This window comes from Coturnix japonica, chromosome 13 (genome assembly GCF_054131305.1).
Source record: "Coturnix japonica strain WE chromosome 13, WE-NBRP24, whole genome shotgun sequence".
Taxonomy (NCBI): Eukaryota; Metazoa; Chordata; class Aves; order Galliformes; family Phasianidae; genus Coturnix; species Coturnix japonica.
The window spans coordinates 13,447,560-13,468,696 of NC_140675.1; the positions used below are offsets into that span (position 1 = coordinate 13,447,560).

At 48.3% G+C, this 21,137-nt stretch overlaps 1 protein-coding gene across 2 annotated transcripts; it reads right to left on the reverse strand.

The window, feature by feature from the left end:
- Positions 1-15,263: 15,263 nt before the first annotated feature.
- Positions 15,264-20,498, reverse strand: SOX8 (SRY-box transcription factor 8). Of its 2 annotated transcripts, none has more exons than XM_015877007.3 (3): positions 19,731-20,498; positions 18,532-18,758; positions 15,264-17,712 (listed from the first exon to the last, which is right to left on the reverse strand). In XM_015877007.3, the coding sequence occupies exons 1-3, from the start codon at positions 20,171-20,173 to the stop codon at positions 16,982-16,984; spliced, it is 1,401 nt and encodes a 466-aa protein (XP_015732493.2). In that variant the 5' UTR covers positions 20,174-20,498; the 3' UTR covers positions 15,264-16,981. The 2 variants fall into 2 exon arrangements, with proteins under 2 accessions (XP_015732493.2, XP_015732492.2); XM_015877006.3 differs by having other exon boundaries at positions 18,520-18,758.
- Between the last annotated feature and the right edge of the window lie 639 nt (positions 20,499-21,137).

The following is a 21,137-nucleotide window of genomic DNA, read 5'->3' on the forward strand; positions in this document are numbered from 1 at the left end:
TAAATCGAGAGTGCTTTAAAGGCTTCTTACACTGTTCCCAGACAGCATAGAAATCATGTGCCTATGAAAGCTTTTGTTTGATGAAGGAGAAGCACCGGGGCAGGAAGAGTGCAGGGACACCAGCACACTCACTGTGGAGAAGTTTGGACAGTGATGGGATGGCAGCACATGCTACATTTCCCCCTGAAATAGTGCTTTGCTCCCGGAAGCTGGAATAGTAACAGCCCATCTACTCCAGATCAGCTGGGAGCTGACAGCTATACCAATAAATGCAGGTAAAGGAACCAAAGGGCAACAAAAGGGGTCTGAAAATGGTGAGCAAAATTGTACCCCCACAACCAAAATGTAGGGTGGGAACAGAATCTTGCCTACAAAACCAATCAGGGTCCAACATGGAATGACCAAAGCCCAGAAATGGAAGTTATACAAAGCAAAGACTGGGAATAGGTACCAGCAAGAAATGTTTGTTGCTTTTTAACACCCCATTAAATAGTGATGGACTCAGCCTCTCCAGATGGATACATGGATGTGTCCCAGCCAAGCACTCACTTTTGGGTTCAGTACAGAGAAAATCCAAGTTATCTCATGGCCCAAAGTTTGACCCAATTTTATTCCACACTTCAGCTCTACAAACCCAACTTTCCCCTATATGAACTAAGCCTACCCATGCAAACCATGCCAGCTCTCCAGCTCCCAAGCCTTCCAGACAGCTGCTCTCCTCTAGTGCCCATGACTGGACTGGAGCTGTAGGGACAATGACGGCCAGAAGGCTCTGGGCAGCCTAGCAAGGAGAGGAGCAGCTTTGCCAGCCCAGACACCAAAGTGGGACAGAAGAGGCAGGAGGAGGAGGCTGGGCTGGTGTCTGGCAGAGGACGAGGCATCTGCCCAAGCTCTGACACAGCTGCTGGACACAAAGGGATGGTTTGCAGCCCCAGCAGCTGCCTGGAGCCATTTCGGCTGTCCAGCCTCATGGGTGGAGGCAGAAGAGCAACACCTTTCACAGGAGCCTCGGGGCCATGTTTCCCCCAGAACACCACCCCATTACAGGGTTGCTCCTATGTGGAGCCCCATAAATACTCTGGGTCAGTGTCCTCGAGGAGATAGATAGTTCCACAGCCCCTCAGCATGCAAGAAAACAGCTCGGCCAAAATGTCTACGCTGCACTCACGCCTTCCCCGAAATGGAGTCACGGCTTATTATAGCAAATGTTATTGCAGCAGAGAAAAAGGCTGCATCCAGGAGCAGGCAATATCCTGCCTGAAATGTTCAGGGACCTCTGCCATGTGCGCATTCTTCCACGGTGTAATTAGGGTGGCAGGCGCTGGCGACAAGCGCTCAGTCTGCTCAGGACAGGATTGGGTTTTTTTCACTCTCTTTGCAGGAGATTCACCTCACATTGGGAGCACACTAGTTTATTGAACACAGAATGTTCCAGAGGAAATAATTAAAGTGGGGTGGAGTGACAGAGTGCTCCGTTAATGTCACCTAAGAGAAAAAGGGCGTCCAGAAAAGAATGAATTCAGGAAAGCTCTGATGGCCCCATATGCTCTCAGTGAGAAACAGGGACGTGAAGCTGATGCTCTCTTGGGGAAAATCTGTAGCGAACTGATGGTTTCTGGGATCAGTGTGAATAAAATGTAGGTATTCCTAAAGCAGAGCAGAATGAGCTCGCACACCAACCCACAGCCCTGAACTGCACTGCAGGGCACCCAAGGGGCTGGGAGAGCCCATATCCCCTATAGATACATTGGCAGAGGGGAGGCCACTGTGCTAAATGGTGCATGGCAGGGGGGACAGTCTTGTACAAGAGGTGGTGGCAGAGGTGATGTGTAGCCCAGCTGTGTGTTTGTCCAGCCAGGGATGCAGATACTGGGGGAAGCTGCCCTGAATCTTCTGAATGTCACAGAATTCTTTTTACAAGGAAGGACTTAGCAGCTGTAGTCACTGGAACATTATGTGTTTGGGGTTCTGACTAGTCCCTTCAAGCCACTGAGTGAGGCACTGGATTCCAGGGTGCTCAGGGGGAAAGATACTGTAGGTATGTGACTGGCAGAGGCAGGACACATGGTGTCCTGAAGTAGTCAATAACATACCTAATAATTCACTATTTAAGTCCACTTCATTAAGGGAAATGCAGTCCTTTAAACCAGACTACATAACTATTAAGTCCATCTCCTTAGACTGGGAAGACAACAAGTTTAGGGGGAAAAATTAACTACTGAGTAGGCTTGTGTTTGCTGAGGATGTCTGGAAATAACTTCATTCATTCCATGCTAGGTGGGTATATGGGGGAAACATTTAACCTTAGTACTGCCTTTGGGCTAAAGCATACACTTAATATTTAGCTTCTTGTTTTCCTGTCTCCTCTCTGGGGTGACCTAGTCCCTAGGGAGAAATTTCCACAGCTATTTTGGAGCCCAAGGATGTGATTCACTTGGAGCAACAGATGCGAACAGTAAAATAAATGTCTGTCATGTCTGTCCCCAGGAAGTGGAGGATATCTGTCATACTTTAAGCTCTGTGGTGGTCGCCTAAATGCACAGCAAGCTTCTCCCATGGGTGAATGGGCACTGTGGCTCTGCTGTCACTGTGTGACACCATGCTGACACTGTGTATGTCACCATGGCCACACTGCCTGGGTCCGGGAGTCGGGCAAAGCAGGACAAAGTGTCTAGAACAGGAGGGTAAATGAAGGGTCTGCATCCTGCAGGCCAGAGCCCGGCTCTGCATCCTGCCCAGAGACCTGCCTGGCTGCCACGTGCAAAGACACAGCAGACACAGCAGCAACATTTTCACACCACGGCTGCATGGGGCTCTCCTTCAGGAGGAGCCAGAGAGACACCAGCAAAGCAGCCACAGCCTTCAGCCTCCACGGGCTCATGTGCTCTTCCCTAACCCCAGCCCCAGCCCAACCTAGCGAGGAGGGACTCAGAGTGCTGCAATGAGAGGAAAGAGCAGAAGTACAGGTAGTTTCATAGAGGCTGTGTGTAATTAATAGATTAAAAGGAGCCGTCCAGCTTGCAGCAGATGCTGCTACATTTGCACAAGGAGGAATATGATTTTAAGATGTTGAAAAAACACAGCTTTAAGGGCCTCATCTTCCAAACTTTACACACAGAAATCCCTTTGTGGGCCCAATAGCAAGCATTTATATCCACTAAGAGAACTGTAAAACCGTTCCCTCCCACCTTGGTACAGCTCCAAGCAGCTTCTATATGGAGCGAGTGATGCAAATTCGTGCCCCTCGCTTTTACTTCTCATCCATGTGCCTCCTCTTGTACCATGTCTGCACTTCAGCCATGAGGACAGAGAGGGGAGCATTGCTCAGCTGAGTTGGGATGGTTGGGGTGAGAAAGTGGGAGAGAATGGGGACAGCAACATGGGCAAGGATGGGGCACTGGTGCCTTCTCATTCAAGGAGTGATCCAGCATCAGAGCCAGCAACATCAGCCTGTATTTTCCTTCCTCTGTAGGAACTGACATGGTTTATCTTTGTTAATCTTGAGGAAGTAAATGAAAGCTGCAAGGAAAACTGATTTCAGAAGATCTCTGGAGCTGGAAGGGAGGCAGCAATCACTTCACCTCACCCATGCTCATGACTGAATGCTGTCTCTATTGTTCCTTCTCAGAGGAAAGAATAAATAGATGCTTACAGTGGAGAAAACCCCCCTTTGCTCTCACAGTGGCCAGGCAGCAAGGAAAGATTTCAAGGGCTGTCCACAAAACCAGCTGCTCACCTCTTGTTATCCTAGTTAAGGAACAGGGCACTGCTGGAGCAACAGAGCAGCAAACTGAGTGCCAAGGGTTACAGGCAGCACCAAGAGGAGGAAGATCTTGTCCCTACATCCAGAGCCTAAAGCCCACACGTGGCCACTCACAGCCATCAGCAGGCATGAGCACACTCAGCCAACCTCCAGCCAGGATGATCACATGCAGTAATGACATTAATAAGAGTAATAAAACCCCACTCTAAGCGTAATAGCAAAGCTGAAGTGTGGAAGAAAGTAAAAATTATGCAAATGAGGCTTATCAACTGATCAGAATAACAAGTGAACTTGATCTGTAAGGGGACAGCCTTCCTGAGTAATGAGGATTATTTACACATGATTTCCCTTGCAAATTCAGCTGTACATTCCCAATACCGGCAGCACAGGGGTTGCTCAAGTGCCCAGCTATGTCTTTCCAAGGCTGGATATTGCCCTCAATGCAGGGCCTGAGCAGCACAAGGGGCTGTCAGCTTTTTGCACTAAATCACTGGCCCTGGGTTGGGCACATCCTCACGTCACCCCAGGGTTGTGTCGGGTGCCTCATATACTTCATTTTGCTCTCTATGGGTGAGCTGAGTGTATAAAGAAAACCAGTTAGTGTCATCCACAGCCTTTGCTGAAGAGGGAGTTGGAAGACACAGAAGTGAGCTTACATTCTGGCAATGAACAGTGTTCATAGCTATTTTTCTCATCATTAGTGGGCAGAGCATCTGCCCTGTATCACAGAGCAGCACTTTCCAATGACCCTGAAATCCTGTGCAGCAAAGACAGTGTCTCAGCAGGCTGGATGTCCCACTTCCTCAGCTCCAAGGGATCGCCTGTTACTGAATGCAGCTTCCAAGCAGTGTTCAGAGAACTGTCTCTTGGAGCTATTTGGGTCATACCCATGATTTCTGGGCCAGGACTATTCCCACATGCATGATCTGCCTGTTCCAAAATATAAGTGTATTGGAAAGGTCCTAACTCAGTTTCACTCCGCATTTTCCAGACATTTATTAAAACAGTGAGCTGTGAAATTCTGCTGTGGATTTCCCCCAGCACAATTTGTGTCTGAGATGCACCACCTGGAGAAGGTCAATCTAGCGTGGGGGCATCCTTGCTGGGTGCTAACAGGAGCCTCTCACAGAGGTCCCAGCGCAATGTATGAAAACAAACATACAAACCCACAGCTTTTTCTTCCTGATTATTCAATACAGGACACAAACATAAATAACTGGACTTTACTGTCTCTGCAATAAGGATGTTTGTGGGACTCTTTGGTGTTACCTCCCTTTTCCTCAAGTACCCCAGTTTCCAGCATCCCAGTGCTGGGCACTGCTCCACATGTCTCTGATTGTCCCTGATTTGGAGACCTCTGCAGTCTTCTGCTGTCTCGTGGGAGGAGCAGATTATCTGGAATAGGGATCAGATATACCACAGACATTGTGCTCAGACTGGACATCAGAGGAATGCTCATACCAAAGCCGTGTGTTACCTTCCTAGTGCAGCTCTTACAGCCTTCTTAGAGCAGAATTTCAAAGTTTCACCCATGGTTGTGATCTACCATCAGGGCTCTGGACCTCATACAAAGGTGGAAGATCTCTGAACTAAAGTCTCTGGCAGGGAGACATGGTTTTGGGGGGGACTTAGAGAAGATCCTGCCTTCCCAAATCCTGCTCCTGGTGAAGAACCTGCAATGGAATTGTGCAGGACCTTCATCCTTTCCCATTCAACCTTGACATAGGCTTGTCAGCAGTATATGAACCCTTGTGAAGGAGGGTTCAGCTCCAGACCTGGCCAGATAGACACACAGAGCTCCATGAGGCCCTAGAATAAACCTGCACTGCCAGCAACACAGAGGAACCACCTCAGCCCTGGTGAGTACATGGAAAAGTATGAGAAAAGGGGAACTCAGTTATGAAGTCTATGTGAATATTGTGGGCAGAAGTCCAAGTCCGGCAGTCTCAGTGTGCTGAAACCCACCACACCCATACCCAACAATGCATATTCTTTTTGGCATACCAGGGGGCAGAGGGCGGCCACTCACATGCCTGTGCTAGCACTTTGTTTCAGAACATCATGCTGTGGAATGGGGACATCCCAACACAAACATTGTCCCATTGTCCTTCTGCCCCAGTACTCCCACAGTCCAGAGCTGGTCTCCAAAGAGCAGATAGAGGAGGTGCTTTGGGATTGTGTTTCCAACCCTGAGGCCATCTGTGCTATGGGAACTTGCCAAGCTGAGCGCTGCTCGCCCCAATAACCTACAGAAGGATTTGCACCATTGTTAAAAATGTAGGGGCTGGCTTATTACAGGATGCTATAGTTGGATTTTGGTGATGGTTTCTCCAGGAGTACTGTACTAAAGAGCTCATTCCTTACTGAGCTTTGGGTACGAAATGTCCAGGAGGGCACCGACTCAACCAGGATCCACTCTCATCATGCTTATACAGAACTTAAGTCACATTCCTGGTGTCTCTAGAGATACTGCATGTTTGGAGACTCATAAATGAAAATAGGATTTGGCCTAAGATTTCTCCCAACAATCTTTTCTCATGCAAATATGGCCATTTTGCACACGCCTTGAATACCAAATTAGCACACACTATGCTGCTCAGGCACTTTCCGCATGTAACCCGCAGCCTTATAGTTGGCCAGGCACAAGGCTTCTCCTGCCTGGGTGTCAGCCCATTAGATGGGACAGATGCTCCCATGGGAATATTCAGCCCTTGAGCTGGGAGGAGAAGAAATAAAGATGCAACGAGGAGCCTGGGAAGTCAACCAGGAGCTTTGCTCCATCTCCTGGTTGAAGGTTCTTGAGCATCACAGCGTGGGGAGGGGATGGAAACCAGCTTAGGTAAATGGCCATGAAGCAGAAGTGCAGAAGAGAAAGGCATATTTCTGCTTTGCCACCCGTAACCAAGGAGAGAGCTCTCATTCCCAAGACCCTTCAGGTGCGGTGAGGGACCCGAGCCGGGGGTGTTCACTTTTGTCTGGCTCTGCGTCGCACTGATCCCGCTGCAGCTGGGACGGGATTTCCCGTCAGCTCCAACCCAGCTGCTTAAAAATACTCCTCTACTAAGTGAGCTAATATTTCATGAATAAATTGAAGTGGTCAAGTCCCATTTTGTGCAGAAAGCACAGTTCCCTGCCGATTAGCCTCCTTGGTACTTTCGGGTGTATAAATAACTTCACAGGCTCATTCTCTGAGCCTTTCAAAATAAAAGCAACATTCAGTTATTTGATTTTTTTTTGTTGTTGTTGTTGTTTTAATTTTATGCAAATGATCTTCTGTTCTGTGTTATTATGTAAACGAGCCAACTGAAATGGTAATGAGGGAACCCAGAAGTATGCATATATTAACTGCCGCTATGGAGCTTTACACCTACAGAAATGGCCCTGAATTACATTTCTGAGGGAGGGACAGGTGTCCCAAGGGTGAAGATTTTATTCCAGAACTTGGTCCCTTCTGAAAATCCTGTATTGGAACACTTCCTGCTCAGGAGAATACTCAGGCATTCCATTCAGGGAACGAGTTAGTGCTTCACTTCTCAATGGCTTATTGTCAGCGTGAGAAAGAGCGGTGTGCTCAATGACCATCAGCCTCGCAGCAGCACAGCTCTTTGTGTCCCTCCCTCCCCGTGTTCCATTGAAACTAAACCAGACCTGAGCCCACCTGAGACAAGGCAGCAGCCCACAGCGAGGACAAAGCTGAAGGAATTTTTCTCTCTGTGTGCTCTGTTGTAAAAGAAGAAGCTATGAGGAAATCACCCCTATGTGCCCTGCTCCAGGGCTTGGGCGAAAAGAGCATTTCTGGGCTGGGGTGAGCTCATGGTGTGATGTACAGATAGGATGATATGTCCTAAGAATAACTTCTTGCCTGCTTGAAGGAAAAGCAAAACCCCTTTCCAGAGGCACTGCAGACTCCAATGAAGTCCACAGCAAAACTCACCCATGTGAGAGGAATAAACATGTTGCTGCACCCTAAAGAGCATCCTGGAGCCTGCTCAGCAGCCCTACCCTGTGGGGTGCTCCCATGCTCCCCCTGAGCTGCTGCATGGGACATGCCCTAGTCAAGAAACCACCCCCCCAGAACAACAGGGTAAGCAGTATCTTCATTTTCTGCTCTTCTCAAGAACATTCAAGGATTTCAACCAAGCTGAAAGCATCCATTTCTCACCCTCATCAAACACTCTCACAGAGCTGAAGCTCAGCAAACCAGTGAACAGATGCCTCAAATCCTTCCTAATCCCTGTGTTTAGCAGCAATGTTTGAAGTGATTAGAGGCACAGTGAGCACCTTTCCTGTGCAGGTAGAGCAGATGTTGGTCACAGAGGTGCACTAAGCTCTCAATTGGAGCTGGACTGCAGAAATTTTGGCCCAAATCCATCTCGGCACATCTGATGTTGTGATTATTCAGCTCCAGACACAGCGGGCTGGACTTGTAGCATCACAACACGGCTCCACTTCTCTCATTTTGTGAACTCACCGCTGCATCAGGATCTGGAATGAAATCTGGAGGTCTTCTAAAGCAACAGGAGCCCTGTCCTTGATTCCAGGGCAACAGAAATCTCCAAATCTCCGGCTTCTGTTAATAATTAAATGTGAACCAGCAAATAATTGATAATTTGTCATAGCAAAAACTACACCAAGTGCATAGGTCTGATCCAAAAAGCCCATGAAATGCTTCCGTTGAGCCGATTGGATTTTGGAACAAGCCCATAGTGGTAATAAAAAGAAATCCCTGTAATTAGGCAAAAGGCAAAATCTAAAATATGCCATTTGAGCCATTTAGGGCTCAAAACCTGCATCCTGAGGTTAGGTCTGGGTGGCCCCAGAACCTCAGGTCATGGCCTTGTGAAATAGCAGTTCCCAGTGACTGGGGTGCCCTGAGCCTGGAAAGGAAAAAGAAACATCTCCAGGTTTGGGATGCAGTGGCCCCAGCCCCCACCTCTGCCTGGTTTTCCCAGGGAAGCCTGACCTGTACCACGCCATCGATCCTTCCTCCCCACAGGCATCTGTACAACAGTCCTGGCTGGGATGCTTTGCCATCCAAGATGTAAATGTCATTTTGGGCAGTGCTGCTGGCTTTTCGGCTTTGTCTGCTTTCTCCAGAGTGTATTTTCCCAGAGATCTAGAAATTTATCACTTGGAAAGCACAGCCCAAACAGCAGGATTTATTGCTCAGAAACCAGGAAACCCTGACTTTTAAAGCATGTTTAAAGTCCATTTTTCACACGAGGATGAGACAAATGTCACCAACATCAGCGCCAGGAGCTCACAGGGCCCAACATGAAATCAGGACAAAATTGTGTCCAAAGAGGACATTTTGGATTGGGAACTCTACTATACCCCCTGCTTTTAACAGACTCCTTTCAGGAGGTCTTCAGGTGCAGGCAATTAAACTTCTGGCCATAGCATTCAGGCAGCACAAGTGCCTCATCCTTTATTGATGGCTGGAGGCAGAGGGGAAGGGCTACTGTGTAAAAGCTGTTTTTTCTGTGTTCTGAGGGGATGTTGTTCACTTCTGCCTGGCAAGCCTGCATGTGCCTTTAGAGGATGCAGTTTTAGACAGACCTTTGCTCCCCTCCAGGGCAGACACTTCTATCTTCCTTCCTACTCTAAAGCAAATCCAAACATCTATGTCTACTTGGGACTGGTTTAGCATTTTTTGGTGGGGTGTTCATATTCTCTGTATTTCCAGAAATAGAACACAAACATCTACTACTCGGATGTTTTGTTAAGTTATTTTCATTAAAAAAAAATAAATAAAAACAAACTTGCTTCCATCTGGGAATTTTGTTAAGTGTTTTAGATACATTTTTCATGTTCTCTGTATCCCATAACCAGATGTGGATTTCAGCCAACCATTCCAGGGCTCGAACACGTGGATCTTTGGGGATGGTCAGGATCTGGCTCTGAAACCCTCACCTGACTTCATTCTGATAGACATCACTCCAAGCTCCACCTCCACAGATCCAATTTCTCCCAAATGTTGAAGATATCTGGATTCCAGCCCAAACCCTGTCCATTTGTGTCCAGCTCTATCCCCGTCTCCATCTGGTGACCAGCAGAGCTGCCCCTATCAGCCCAAAGCCCTCTGCCTTCCTCCCAGCCGCAGTGCAAATGGCAGGGATCTTTCCTCTCCTTTCACAGCATTCAGAAGCAGAAACCTCAGGAGGAACATTACAATTTCCAATGGAACAGGCTACCTTCCCACCTCTATTTTTTTTTTCCCTAATGTTAGTTTTGTTTGACATGTACACCTTTCCTTTCCCAAATGAAGATTGCTGCTAACTACCTCTTAAAATATTATTGCAGAAGGGCTGTATTCTACTGAGAATGGCATTTTTTGTAATAAGCCCATTTTCCTTTTCACTTATTCTTACCTAAAAAGTTTCAGATTGCAGCTCATCCATCTCCCTGACACCCAAATCCCCTCTCACGTTTTCAAATATATATATATATAGTTAACCCGTTATTAGCCCATCATACCCAGGAGAAAAAAAAACAACAGAGAGAGAAGCATGAGAAAGGGCCAGACCCTGAGCTGGATGAGGCCCATCAGTGACTCTGCTCCTCTGTGCTTGGGAAGCAGTGGTTTATCCATACCAGCCCATTGCCAGCATGAGAAGCTCTGGCTGCCTGCGAGCAGGATGCAGTGTGGGTGCGCATCTCTTTATCAAAGCATCACCAATGCAGGACAGATCCTGAGGACAGGAAGGACCTTGCAAGAAGTGAAGTTATCCTCTGTGAGCTTCCAAGAAAGATTGAAAGAGTAATTCTCAGCATGTAAAAATGTCAAGGTTACATCAAGTTGATGGCTTTCTATATTCATCAGGCTGCCATGAATTCACTTTCAGGAACGTATGATGTCGTATCTTTGGTGAAGTTCCTTTTCTCTCTGAAACTTCCAGCCAGCTGTGAGCACAGCTGACATTCAACTGCTGAATATTTGCTAACCTCTTATTAAAAAAACCCAGCGCATTCCTCATCAAAATCACACCTACCCGGTGTGCCTGGAAATATTGTTTTTATTCTTTCCCTCCCTTCTGTGTGTGTGGCTTTTATTACAACTCACAGGCAACTGCTTAACATCAACAACAAAAAGGAAACCTTGGCAGAAGCCGGCTCGAAGGAGCCGTATGTGGGATGGTTCTCCTTGGCCTTCCCAGCCAGCAATGGGCACCCAGTGTTGCAGCTGCACTAGGCTGCCCCGGCTGGCAGCAACAGGAGGAGCCCATTCCTTCCTCTCCTTTCTGCAAAGGAAGCTGCTTCTCTCAAGTCTAAATATTTACTGCCGTTTCTGGACACACACACACACATGAAAATTAATAAAACTATCAGTGGAGTGAGATTTTGATTCCCAATTATTTTGCCTTTGCAAAGTTAAATGGAAAAAAGAATAATAATCATAATAATAATAATAATAAAAAATCCCAACTTTGTTTGTGCATTCTTATTGCAAACACAATGCCAACAATGGCTAAATAGACAGCATAATAAATAGCACCACAATGCCGACATAAAGGCCTTTCTGGTACTGCATACAAAATATAAACTGTGCCATGCCATTATTATTCCGGAGCCCTTGCTGAAACAGTGCAGTTGAAATTCCACCCCCAATGTGCACCTAATCAGCCATTCAGAGCCCCTTAATGACTTGTCAGTTCTTTGCCCTGCCATTTTCTGTCCAATTAATTCTTTTATTGTGCACCGGATAAAGGAAGACAAAGGCCTTCCATGCAATAATGAATCATTAAAATTCAGCAGCTCCTCTCTTGTGCTCTTGGCTCCTCACCAGCAATTCAGGCTGTTTCGCATTCGTTATGTGTGTGGTGGTTAAAATTCACTCTACCTCAAACAAGACCTTTCAAAACGCTTAACCCTTTCCTGGGTGAAGGACTCCGTCACCACGTCGTGAATTCAGACACACAAAAAAAGAAGGAGGAGGAGGAGGAGGGAGAAGAGAGAGGGGAGGAGAAAGGCAGGCGGAGGTATTTTGGGTAAATGTTTTAATATCACGTCTCTGACAGTCACAATATTGCCTGCGTTCACATCCACAAACAAATACGGGGAAGGAGCCGGTGCCAGCGCGGCCGGGAGACGCGGAGCAAGCGCTCCCCAACCTGTGCTGGAGCCCAAGCAACCACCCGTACTTTGCATCACTTTCCCTAAACCAACACAGCCCCGGCAGCGGGTGGTGGGAGGCAGGAGGGGCACAGCGGAGTTTGGATTAGGAGCGGCTTGTTTTTTCATTCCTAATTGGTTTAAGAGAAACTGAAAGAAGGCGGCTTTTAGACCTCAATAAGTGTGTCCAACGGGCTTTTTGCACGGGCTTCACTAAATCAGGTCAAAACCAACACTCCAGCTAAGCCAGTGACACAGCGTGTCTGCCTGCACCCGCAGCCATATGGGATCCTCTTGATGGGTCACCAGCAGTACCTGGATGCTCTTCCAAGCCCTGCTCGCAGCCACCTTAGCACCAAATCCTTCCTGGGCAAGACCCAGCCACCCCCAGGCTGCAGCAGAAGATGGGGGTTCCTCAAACCCTGTTAAAACTCCCTTTTTTCAGCAGGTTGTATGGTTTTGTTGGAAAGCATCACCTTCCATTTCACTCCTCATGCAGCACAGCTCTGAAACAAAATGAATTCACTTTCCACTCAAACCATAGCTCTGGCCACAGTCCCATTGATGTGACCTGTGCTCACCCTTCGCTCCTCAGCCCCACAGTGGGAACCCGGAGCGGATGGGAACCCGGCTGCAGGGCGGCAGGAGGATGAAACAAGCTGTCATCAGCACTGCTTGCTGTGGTTTGGGCTCTGGGGGATTATTTTTGTCTCCTGCTGACTCATCTGAGAAATGTCTTTCCCTCACCAAGCCTTGTGCTTGGCTGTTTGGTGCTGTCCCTAATTCCTGCCTCTAAGGGGCATGAAAGGTTCTCAAGGTGATGGCAGTCCAGCTTGGCTGGCAGTGGTGCAGCCAGGACCCAGGAGCCGCCCAGTTCTCCTCAGCTCACACAGTACTGTAAGCATCATCCAGTCGTGTTCTTTAATGTGCCATCAGGAGAACCCTCCAAAACCTCGTGGAGCCTCTGTAGAGTCTCGAAGGAAGATCATAGTCAGGACTATGTGGGAAAAGTCCCTGCCTCCACTCCCAACCCTGCGAATGGGAGCTTGGAGCCTTTTTGTTGCCGATTTCCTACTTTTGGATTGGCCTGCAGGCTTGAAAGAGCTTGATATCAATTGGAGCCAAACTGAATCTCTCAAAGGATAAAAGCAGGGAAATGCTGGAGCATCCTTCTCGCCTTCCCCAGGAACAGATTCATCCTCATCCTCGGCTCTTCCATCCCTTTCCTGCTCCCCAAATCTCCCCAGCTTTGCACTGCAGCTGAGCTCAGCCCTCCCTAGAGAGGAAAAAAGGAAAAACAAACCCCTGAGAGCTCCTTTTGCTCTTGCAAGAACTGTGGGCGGCAGCTGGGGGGTGCAAGGAGTGCAATGGCCCAACATGAGGTTTATTAAAGCTGAGCACTGCTGTGGGGACACCATATAAGAATTTCTTTGCCATAAACCAAATAACCAACTGTAAAAAACAGAAGTGTAACAAAAGTTGATATAACTCCAGGAAAAATTACAACAAGGAGGATGGGGAGGGACTTTTTCCACCATATAGAAGGAATGTGGATATGGGCTATAAAATTAATTTCCTCTTCCTTACAAAACAGCACCTTCTGAGCAATCCAGATAAATAGCAACAATTATAACTCCCTGCATCAAAATAAAAGAGGAATTATTATCACTTGTATATTCCTGTAATTATCTTGAGAACCCTTTTTTGTTGACAGCCAGAGGTCAAAAGCCGGCCTTGGTTTCACCTGATCTCATTGACTTGTGCAGAGACATTCCAGATCCGCGCCAGCACAGAGCCACCAGCCCAGGCTGGGAGCACACAATGCAGCCATTCACATTGGGAATTCAGCTCGGGGAAAATCACGTCTCGTTCTGCGGGCTGCATCCGCACACCACATGGAAGGAAGGAACGACACATGAAAAATCATTCGTACAAACAGCAAAGATTTCAAAGCAAAATGCTCTTGTCCATGCATAACCTGTACCACAGATCAGCATTCTCCTTGGAAAATGAAATGGGAGATTGTAAGTACAAAACTAAGCATTGGGAGTGAACATAGGGAGCTTTCCAGCACGCTCTGAAGTCTGAGTCACTGGGACTGCTCAGGGTAAGGAGCTTTGTCACCTCTGTAAACATTCATCCAGTAATATCTGTGAGTTTTACTCCATAGGTTTGCAATGGGTATCAGCCAACAATTTTCAGTGTTGGTATTTTGGATGATGTGCACTGCCACCCAATGCAGACGTTTTGACTCTGCCTCAAAGAGCAATGCAGACATCAGTGAAGTCACTGTGAGTTCTGCTACTAAACATCAAGGGGACTGTAAAGATAAAGCACTTCTATTCCTATCTCACTCTTCCTTTTTCCTTCCCCAAGCATGTGGAAGTCCCACAACAACGCACAGAGCAGGCAAAGCCAAAAGGCATCAATTTTTCTCGCATGAACTAGAACAGGACTCGAAGCTTACATTGCAACTGGAAGGAGGATAAAGGAGAAAAGAAAAAGCCTGCTCTGAAAGTTACTCTGCAGCTTTGGCTTACGGTGTAATAAAGTCATTTTGCCAGAAGTTTTGTAAACGAGCACAGAGAAAATGGTGTCCAGTTACAGACACTCTGGCAAGATAGGTCTTGGCGAGGCTGCATGCAGCAGATTTGCTGTGGGACTCTGTTGTTCAGACATTGTTAATATCCTTGAGCTTCATTAATTGTCATCACATTTATTATCCCCGTGCTCAAACGTTTTCCACAGCACTGCACCACAATCAGGCCCGGCCTGTGCTTCTCTGAAGCTCCTCATCCCAGCCCCTTCCTCCCAGTTTGGGTCCAGCCTGGGAACCTCGCACCCGTTTTGTCTGAAGTGCAGAAAGCAAACTGCAACGGCATCTACATCACCAAAAAAAGTCACAGACATTACTAGTTTAATGGCTGTATTATAAAAGGAAAAACCACACACGCCACGTGCAACGTATAATTTTGTTGCTATCATAATTAAGAGGTATTTACATGGGTTCACCAACCAGAAAACAGAATCTGTTACTGGTAAAATTCCTACGTGCTGTGCAGAACAGAATGAACTCGGGCTAAAACCATGCAGCCTGACCTTGCAAAGCCTTCCTCACGTGAGCAGTCTCAACAAAATCCTATGAAATCCTTAGGATTACTTTGCATGGAAATACGCTGCTTGAGGAGGTATAAAAAAAATAAAGGCAATCTGACAGTAAGGCACAATTTAAGTACAGGGAAAAGGAGCAACAAGGAGGAAAAACAAGCTAAAAAGGAAACAGCAGAACAGAAAGCTACGGTCGATGTTTTATTCCGAATGGCCTCTTTCAGAAGTATCCCAAGTTCCACTGCAATGGGCTCAAGGAGAAAGAAAACATAACACGGACTTGATAAAAAGCCACTTTTAATTTTATCAAATTGATCTGTACAAAAGTTAGCATTGCTTAGTCAGAAGCTAGTGAAGAGAACAGATAAGTAACAGCCAAAGTCTTTCAAACTTTACACAGAAAAATAGATTGCATAAAAACGAGTTTTCTGTATCTTTTTTTTTTTTTCTCCCCCACCCCCACGTTCCCAAAAGGAAATATGCAAAAAAATATTCTTAGAAAAAGAGTAGGAAACGTAGAAAAGGTAAAAAGATGATAACGTCTGAAACATGGTTTTTAGATTTACAAAGGTTTTAAAGGCACGAGTTATCATAAAATAGACGGTTATTATATGCTCAGCATACAATGGAAGAAGTAGAAATATATCAATGAAATATTAGTCTAAAACTAAGTACCTAAACATTTTTTTTTAGTGGAGATTTTAGTTTCACAGCTTGATGGATGATATCTGGTCCCTAGAAGCCAAAAAAAAAAAGATCAAAATCAAAGCAGAAGTTGATAATTTCCTCATTAAATTACATCTTCCTATAAAGTAGTCCTGGTTCTGAAAGTGTACAACTATTCTGCAATGCCTTCAATCCAATGTTAACGCCTGAAAGTGGGTAGGCAGGAAAACATGGCGCTGTCTGCTGCCGGCCGTGTGAGCCTCTGAGTTTAGGGAGCAAATTCTGCAGCACCCCACAGCGCTGTGCTGCTCGTGCTGCATCTCCCTGCTCACAACCAGGTCCGTGTGAAGCTGCAGCCTTTCAGCCTCCCTTGGTCGGTTCAATACGAAAAGAACCCGAGAAGCAAAGAGTATCTACAGACTCGTAACGCCGCTTTTATTGTGTCATCTCCACTATTTTTTTTTTTTTTTTTTACGCTCCCTTCCCACCCCATCTTTAAAAAACTCTTTTAAAAATTCTACTTTTTTGTTTTGCTTTTTTTTTTCCTTGCACAAAATTACTTCATTAATTAAAAGACAAAATAATACAGAACATAAATACATATTTAACAGATTAAAAAAAAAAAAAAAAACAGCACGAAAAAACACTTTAAGCTTCCAAAAGAAGAAAAAAAAAAAACACAAAAAAACACAAAAACCCAACAAAAACCAAAACAAAAAAATGTTAATTACAGCCAAACCTTGCTTAGAAGAACTCTCGACTACAAAACAAACACTTCAGACATGTAATTGGTTGGTCCCACCACACTCGCTTGTTCCCACAAGATTGTTAAGCAGAATCGCTGGGGTTTTGCTTTCTGTACGCCTTGGTCCGGGTGAGTTCTTGCCCTCAAGGTTGGTCCGTCTCCCACATTGCAACAGACCCTAAAAGTCTCCAACGTCTCGTCTCTTCCTTCCCCCCCCGCCCCCCTTCCATCCCCCCTCGCCCCATTTTGCACTTGTCAGCTTCTACAATGAGCAAGTTCAGTCCTCACAGAGGAGTCGAACGGTTTCGTCCTTCATTTATTCAAAAGGAATCACCAGTCCTTTTCAGTATTTCTTTTTAACTCTTCTTTTTTTTTTTTTTTCTTTCTAAATTTTAATAATTAATGAAAAATAGAGCTCTGTTCTTATGGAGAGTTTCAAAGCAAGGGGACACCCAGTCGCAACGAGCAGAGTTCCCAGCGGCTCAGGAGGCACTTGGGAAACGATCGCGGCACTCCACGTTCTTCCTCTTCATTCCTTCATTAGTGCATATGTCGGGGAAGCCCTTGAGGGGCTCCACGCATCCTTTTTAAGGCCTTGTCAGGGTTGTGTAGACTGGCTGGTCCCAGTTAGCGGTGGGGCTGTGGGCCGGTGGGATGGATAAGCCGTTGAGGATGGGTGTTGCGTAGGGACGCCGTGAGGAGTGGAAGTAGGGATATTGGTAGATGCTGGAGGGGTAACCGGGGTAGGGGTTGTAGTAGTTGGAGCTCTGCAGGTCCGTGTAGTCACACTGGGAGCTGGAGAAGGAGGCGGCAGCTGTGGCGGTGGAGGCAGTGGTGGCACAGGCCTGGGTGCTGTAGGAGCCGTAGTCGGAGTGTGCAGGGGAGCCGTGGGACTGGTCGCTGTAGTGGCTGGGACTCAGCTGCTCTGTTTTGATGTGCGGCCTTTGCTGGCCTGAATCAGCCGATGATGGCGATGCCGAGGCCGGGCTCTTGTGAGTCCACACCTGGCCAGCCCCGCCGGCGCCTGCTGCTGAGTGGGAGTAGGACGTGCTGTAGGAGCCAGCACTGGGGCCATGGTCGGCTGGCATGGCAGTATGGCCATTGAGCGGCAGGTACTGGTCAAACTCATGCACATCGAAGGTCTCCATGTTGTTGATGACCTCGCTGCTCAGCTCTGAAATGTCCACGTTGCTGAAGTCAATGTTCTGGCGGCCGCTCTCCACGAGGCGGCGGCCCTCGTGCTTCAGCTCCTGCTTGCTGCTGTGGTGCAGGTCGGTTTTGGGGGTCGTGGGTGGCGTGGGCGGCCCGTGGGGCTGGCCTGGGGACAAAGAGACAGGAAAGTTTTAAGGAGAGCAGCAAAACATCTCTCAAGGAGACTGAGAACCACATTTCTCCCCCTCCATGCTGCAAAAGGGGAACGGGGAATTTTAAAATAGAGCCCCAATGTTGGAGGTGGCTGATGCTCCCCCCCCCAGCCTCCCACTGTATTCTCAAGTTGGGGTACAATACTCACAAAACCAACAGTTAATAGTGCGGAGGGCAACCCAATGAGTGCAGCATCCCAATGGGGTCACGCTCACAGTAAGAAGGACCCCTCTACACAGATGGCCTGAGGCCAGTGTGGCTCTCCCAGAGCAGAGATGCTGTTCCAGCCATGTGGGAAGGGGCCAAATCCCTGCCAGGCTGGGCAAGAGCGCAGACACGCCTGCAGCCGCAGGACGTTCGCAATCCTCCTGGAATCTATCAACACATAACCCACACCAATTCACAGCACTGCAACTAATGGGGAGCTCTGGGGGGCACCGCTCCCCCAATGCACCCTTCAGGTGACCAATGCATTATTAACCCGTAGCCACTCACAATTAATTTCCTCTCTAGACACAAAATCGGGATCATTTGTGCACTTTGGACGCTTCTAGTCACATTTAGTAACTAAACGCATGGCCACGCTCACAACCTGATGCAAAACCTCAGCTCTTAGAGCAATGGCTCTACTTTTGGATAACCCCCAGTCCTGTGTTGCACAGGATCCAAGGGTGCGGACACACTTGTACCCACTGGCAGGTTTGAGTCGCAAAGCAACACTTCCACAGTGAGCAGTTCTCAGCCCCCCAGGATCCCTTACCTGCATGCTCACCATGGTGGTGGCCATCAGCCATGCCCCCCAGCCCGCTGTCAGCCTTGTAGATCTGGGTGCCGGCATGATGGCTGAGCTCAGCCCCGGAGTCGGAGTCGCTCTGCCCAGCTTTCACACTTTTCCTCCTTCGGGGCTGGTATTTATAATCCGGGTGATCCTTTTTGTGCTGGACTCGAAGCCGTTCAGCTTCTTCCACAAAGGGCCGCTTCTCATTTTCGCTTAGCAAACTAAGCGTTTGGGATTGATTTAAAAAATAAAGAAAAAGAAAAAGAAAAAGAAAAAAAAAAAAGAGAGAAAAATCCAAAATTAATGCCTCTTTCATAGAAGTTTTCAGTTTATTTTCCAACTCGCATCCCCGCAGCACTGACCAAAGGGTTCAATACAAATCTGCCGTAGCACCAAAAAAAACCCAAAACCCTACTGCAAATATGTGTTAAACTATCAGTTATCGAGGCAGAAAAAGACCACATCCTTGCCTATATTGATAACCAGACAAAACATCCCCCCCCAATTCCCATTTAAAATGCCACTTTTCATCCCTTTGCCAAATATAATTCCCACAGTTACCCTACAAATGCCACCCCGCAGCCACAACCCGCAGCACTGCCCACGTCCAGCTTTGTGTGGGGTTCACAAAGAACTCCCAAAGGCAAAGCAATGGGATTCTTTCTCTTAAATCTTGCCCCAGCCCCAAGTCTTGCTTTGGACATTGCTGAGGAGCCCGAGCTGGCAGCAGCAGTGCAGGTTTGGTGCAGCTGCAGCACACGGCCCAGCAAGAAAAGTTTGCATCAGTGCTAATAGTGGGCAAAGAAAGAAAGGAGGACGAAATCGGAGCTAAAAATCGGCTTGTCTGGTTTTACAAATTGTTAGGCAGCAAGCAAACCAGCCAGAAAAACAGTAAGTGCGTTAGAAAAAGCCGTTGTAAAAGAAGCAGTGAGAAAATAAGCAGCGTTTCTCGGGATGTAGGACGTGCTGGAAAGGACAGGAATGAGAGAGGGCTGGGGAGACTGGAGCGCTCCTCCGAGCAGCCCTCCGCGGGCAAAGAGACAGGGAAAAAGAAGTTAAAGAAAGGAAAATGGTTAAAGAGAAAGGGGAAAAGCCGTATGATAGAAGCGGTGAGAGAGATGCGAAGCTGCGCGAACGGCAGCGGGGTCCCGGAATGTCCCCGGGCGGAACGGAGATGCGCGGTGCGGACTCACCGCCAGAGTTTGCCCAGCGTCTTGCTGAGCTCGGCGTTGTGCAGGTGCGGGTATTGATCGGCCAGCTTCCTTCGGGCGGCCTGAGCCCACACCATGAAGGCGTTCATGGGTCGCTTAACGTGAGGCTTCGCTTTGAGCGACCCGTTGCCTCGCACGGGCATGGGCACCAGGCTCCAGTCGTAGCCCTTCAGCACCTGCGAGACGGCATCGCGGATGCAGGCGGGGAAACGCTCGTCCACCTCGGCAGCATCCACCTTAGCGCCCAGCGGGGCGGCACCGGGGGGACGCGGGGCGGGTGCGGGGGCGCAGCCCAAACCCTCGGAACCGGCGGGGGACAGCGGGGAGTCGGAATCCGAGTCCACGTGGGACATGGAGCTGGTGGTGCCCGCGGGGCTGCACGGAGCATCCAGAGCTTTGTCGTGTTCTTCGGTCATGTTGAGCATTTGGCGGCCGCGGGCGGGGTGGGATGGGGAAAAGGAATAAGGGGGGGGAGGGAGAGGCGAGAAGGGGGAGCGGGGCTGAGCCGCCCCGAGCGGAGCGGGCAGTGCCGTGCAGCCCTCTGCAGGCTCCCAAAAGGCGAGGAAAAAAAGAAAAACAAAATCAAAAAATATATATATCGAGCAGGATTTCAAGAAAAGGCAAAAAAGTCGCAAAACCAGCCCCAAAAGAAAAAAAAAAAACAAACACAAATGCGATCAAACTCTCTCAGCGATCCCGGCGCCCCGCACCGCTCCCAATATCCGCCGCCGCGCTCCACATCCAGTGCGAAACGCGGCCCCCGCCAACGGGAGCCTTTAAGGCGAAGGAGAGAGGCCCCGCCCCCAGCGCCGCTCCCGATTGGCGGAGAGGGCGGAGCTCATTTCCATACATTTCCATACAGGGCGGGACGTGCCGCGTGGGGCGGCGCTGCTCTCGCTCCGCATTCCCGCTTGGAGGCTCCGCTGCCGGACGGAGCTGCTCGGTGTTCCGTTCCTCCGTTCGGTTCTTCTCTCCTGTAATGCTCCGTGGAGGTTCCGCTGTGCGGTACCGCTGGGGATTCCCGGCGGCAGGGCTGCGGTTAAGCCCCGGTTTTGCTCAAAGGTCCTTTTATGCGGGTAATGGGGTCTCGGTGCGGTTGGGTTGCGCTGATTTTTTTGCTCCTTGCGTTGCTTTTTAGCTGTTCAGTCGGTGGTTACCGGGAGAGGAACGCGGTGCTGTGTGTGTCCCCAGCCGCCCGGTGCAGCCCCGCTCACCCCGCAGCCTCCGGGCCGAGTTCAGCTTAGAACTCATTGGGAGCATTTGATTCTAATTAACCGCGGAATCCAGCCCTATAATTGGGGCTGGAAGAAAGCAGTGCCCCGAAATCTGGTTTTATTCCTTCCTCAGCTTCTCTTTCGCCCTGGAAAAATAGGGTCAATTATAAGATTT

Excerpts from the sequence above, each read along its gene's own strand:
- SOX8 (XM_015877006.3), bottom strand. The coding sequence starts at position 20,173 with ATGCTCAACATGACCGAAGAACACGACAAAGCTCTGGATGCTCCGTGC. Across the intron at positions 18,759-19,730 it reads ACGCTGGGCAAACTCTGGCG|TTTGCTAAGCGAAAATGAGA; the intron begins GTGAGTCCGCAC and ends CCAAACGCTTAG. Across the intron at positions 17,713-18,519 it reads CCACCATGGTGAGCATGCAG|GCCAGCCCCACGGGCCGCCC; the intron begins GTAAGGGATCCT and ends CTTTGTCCCCAG.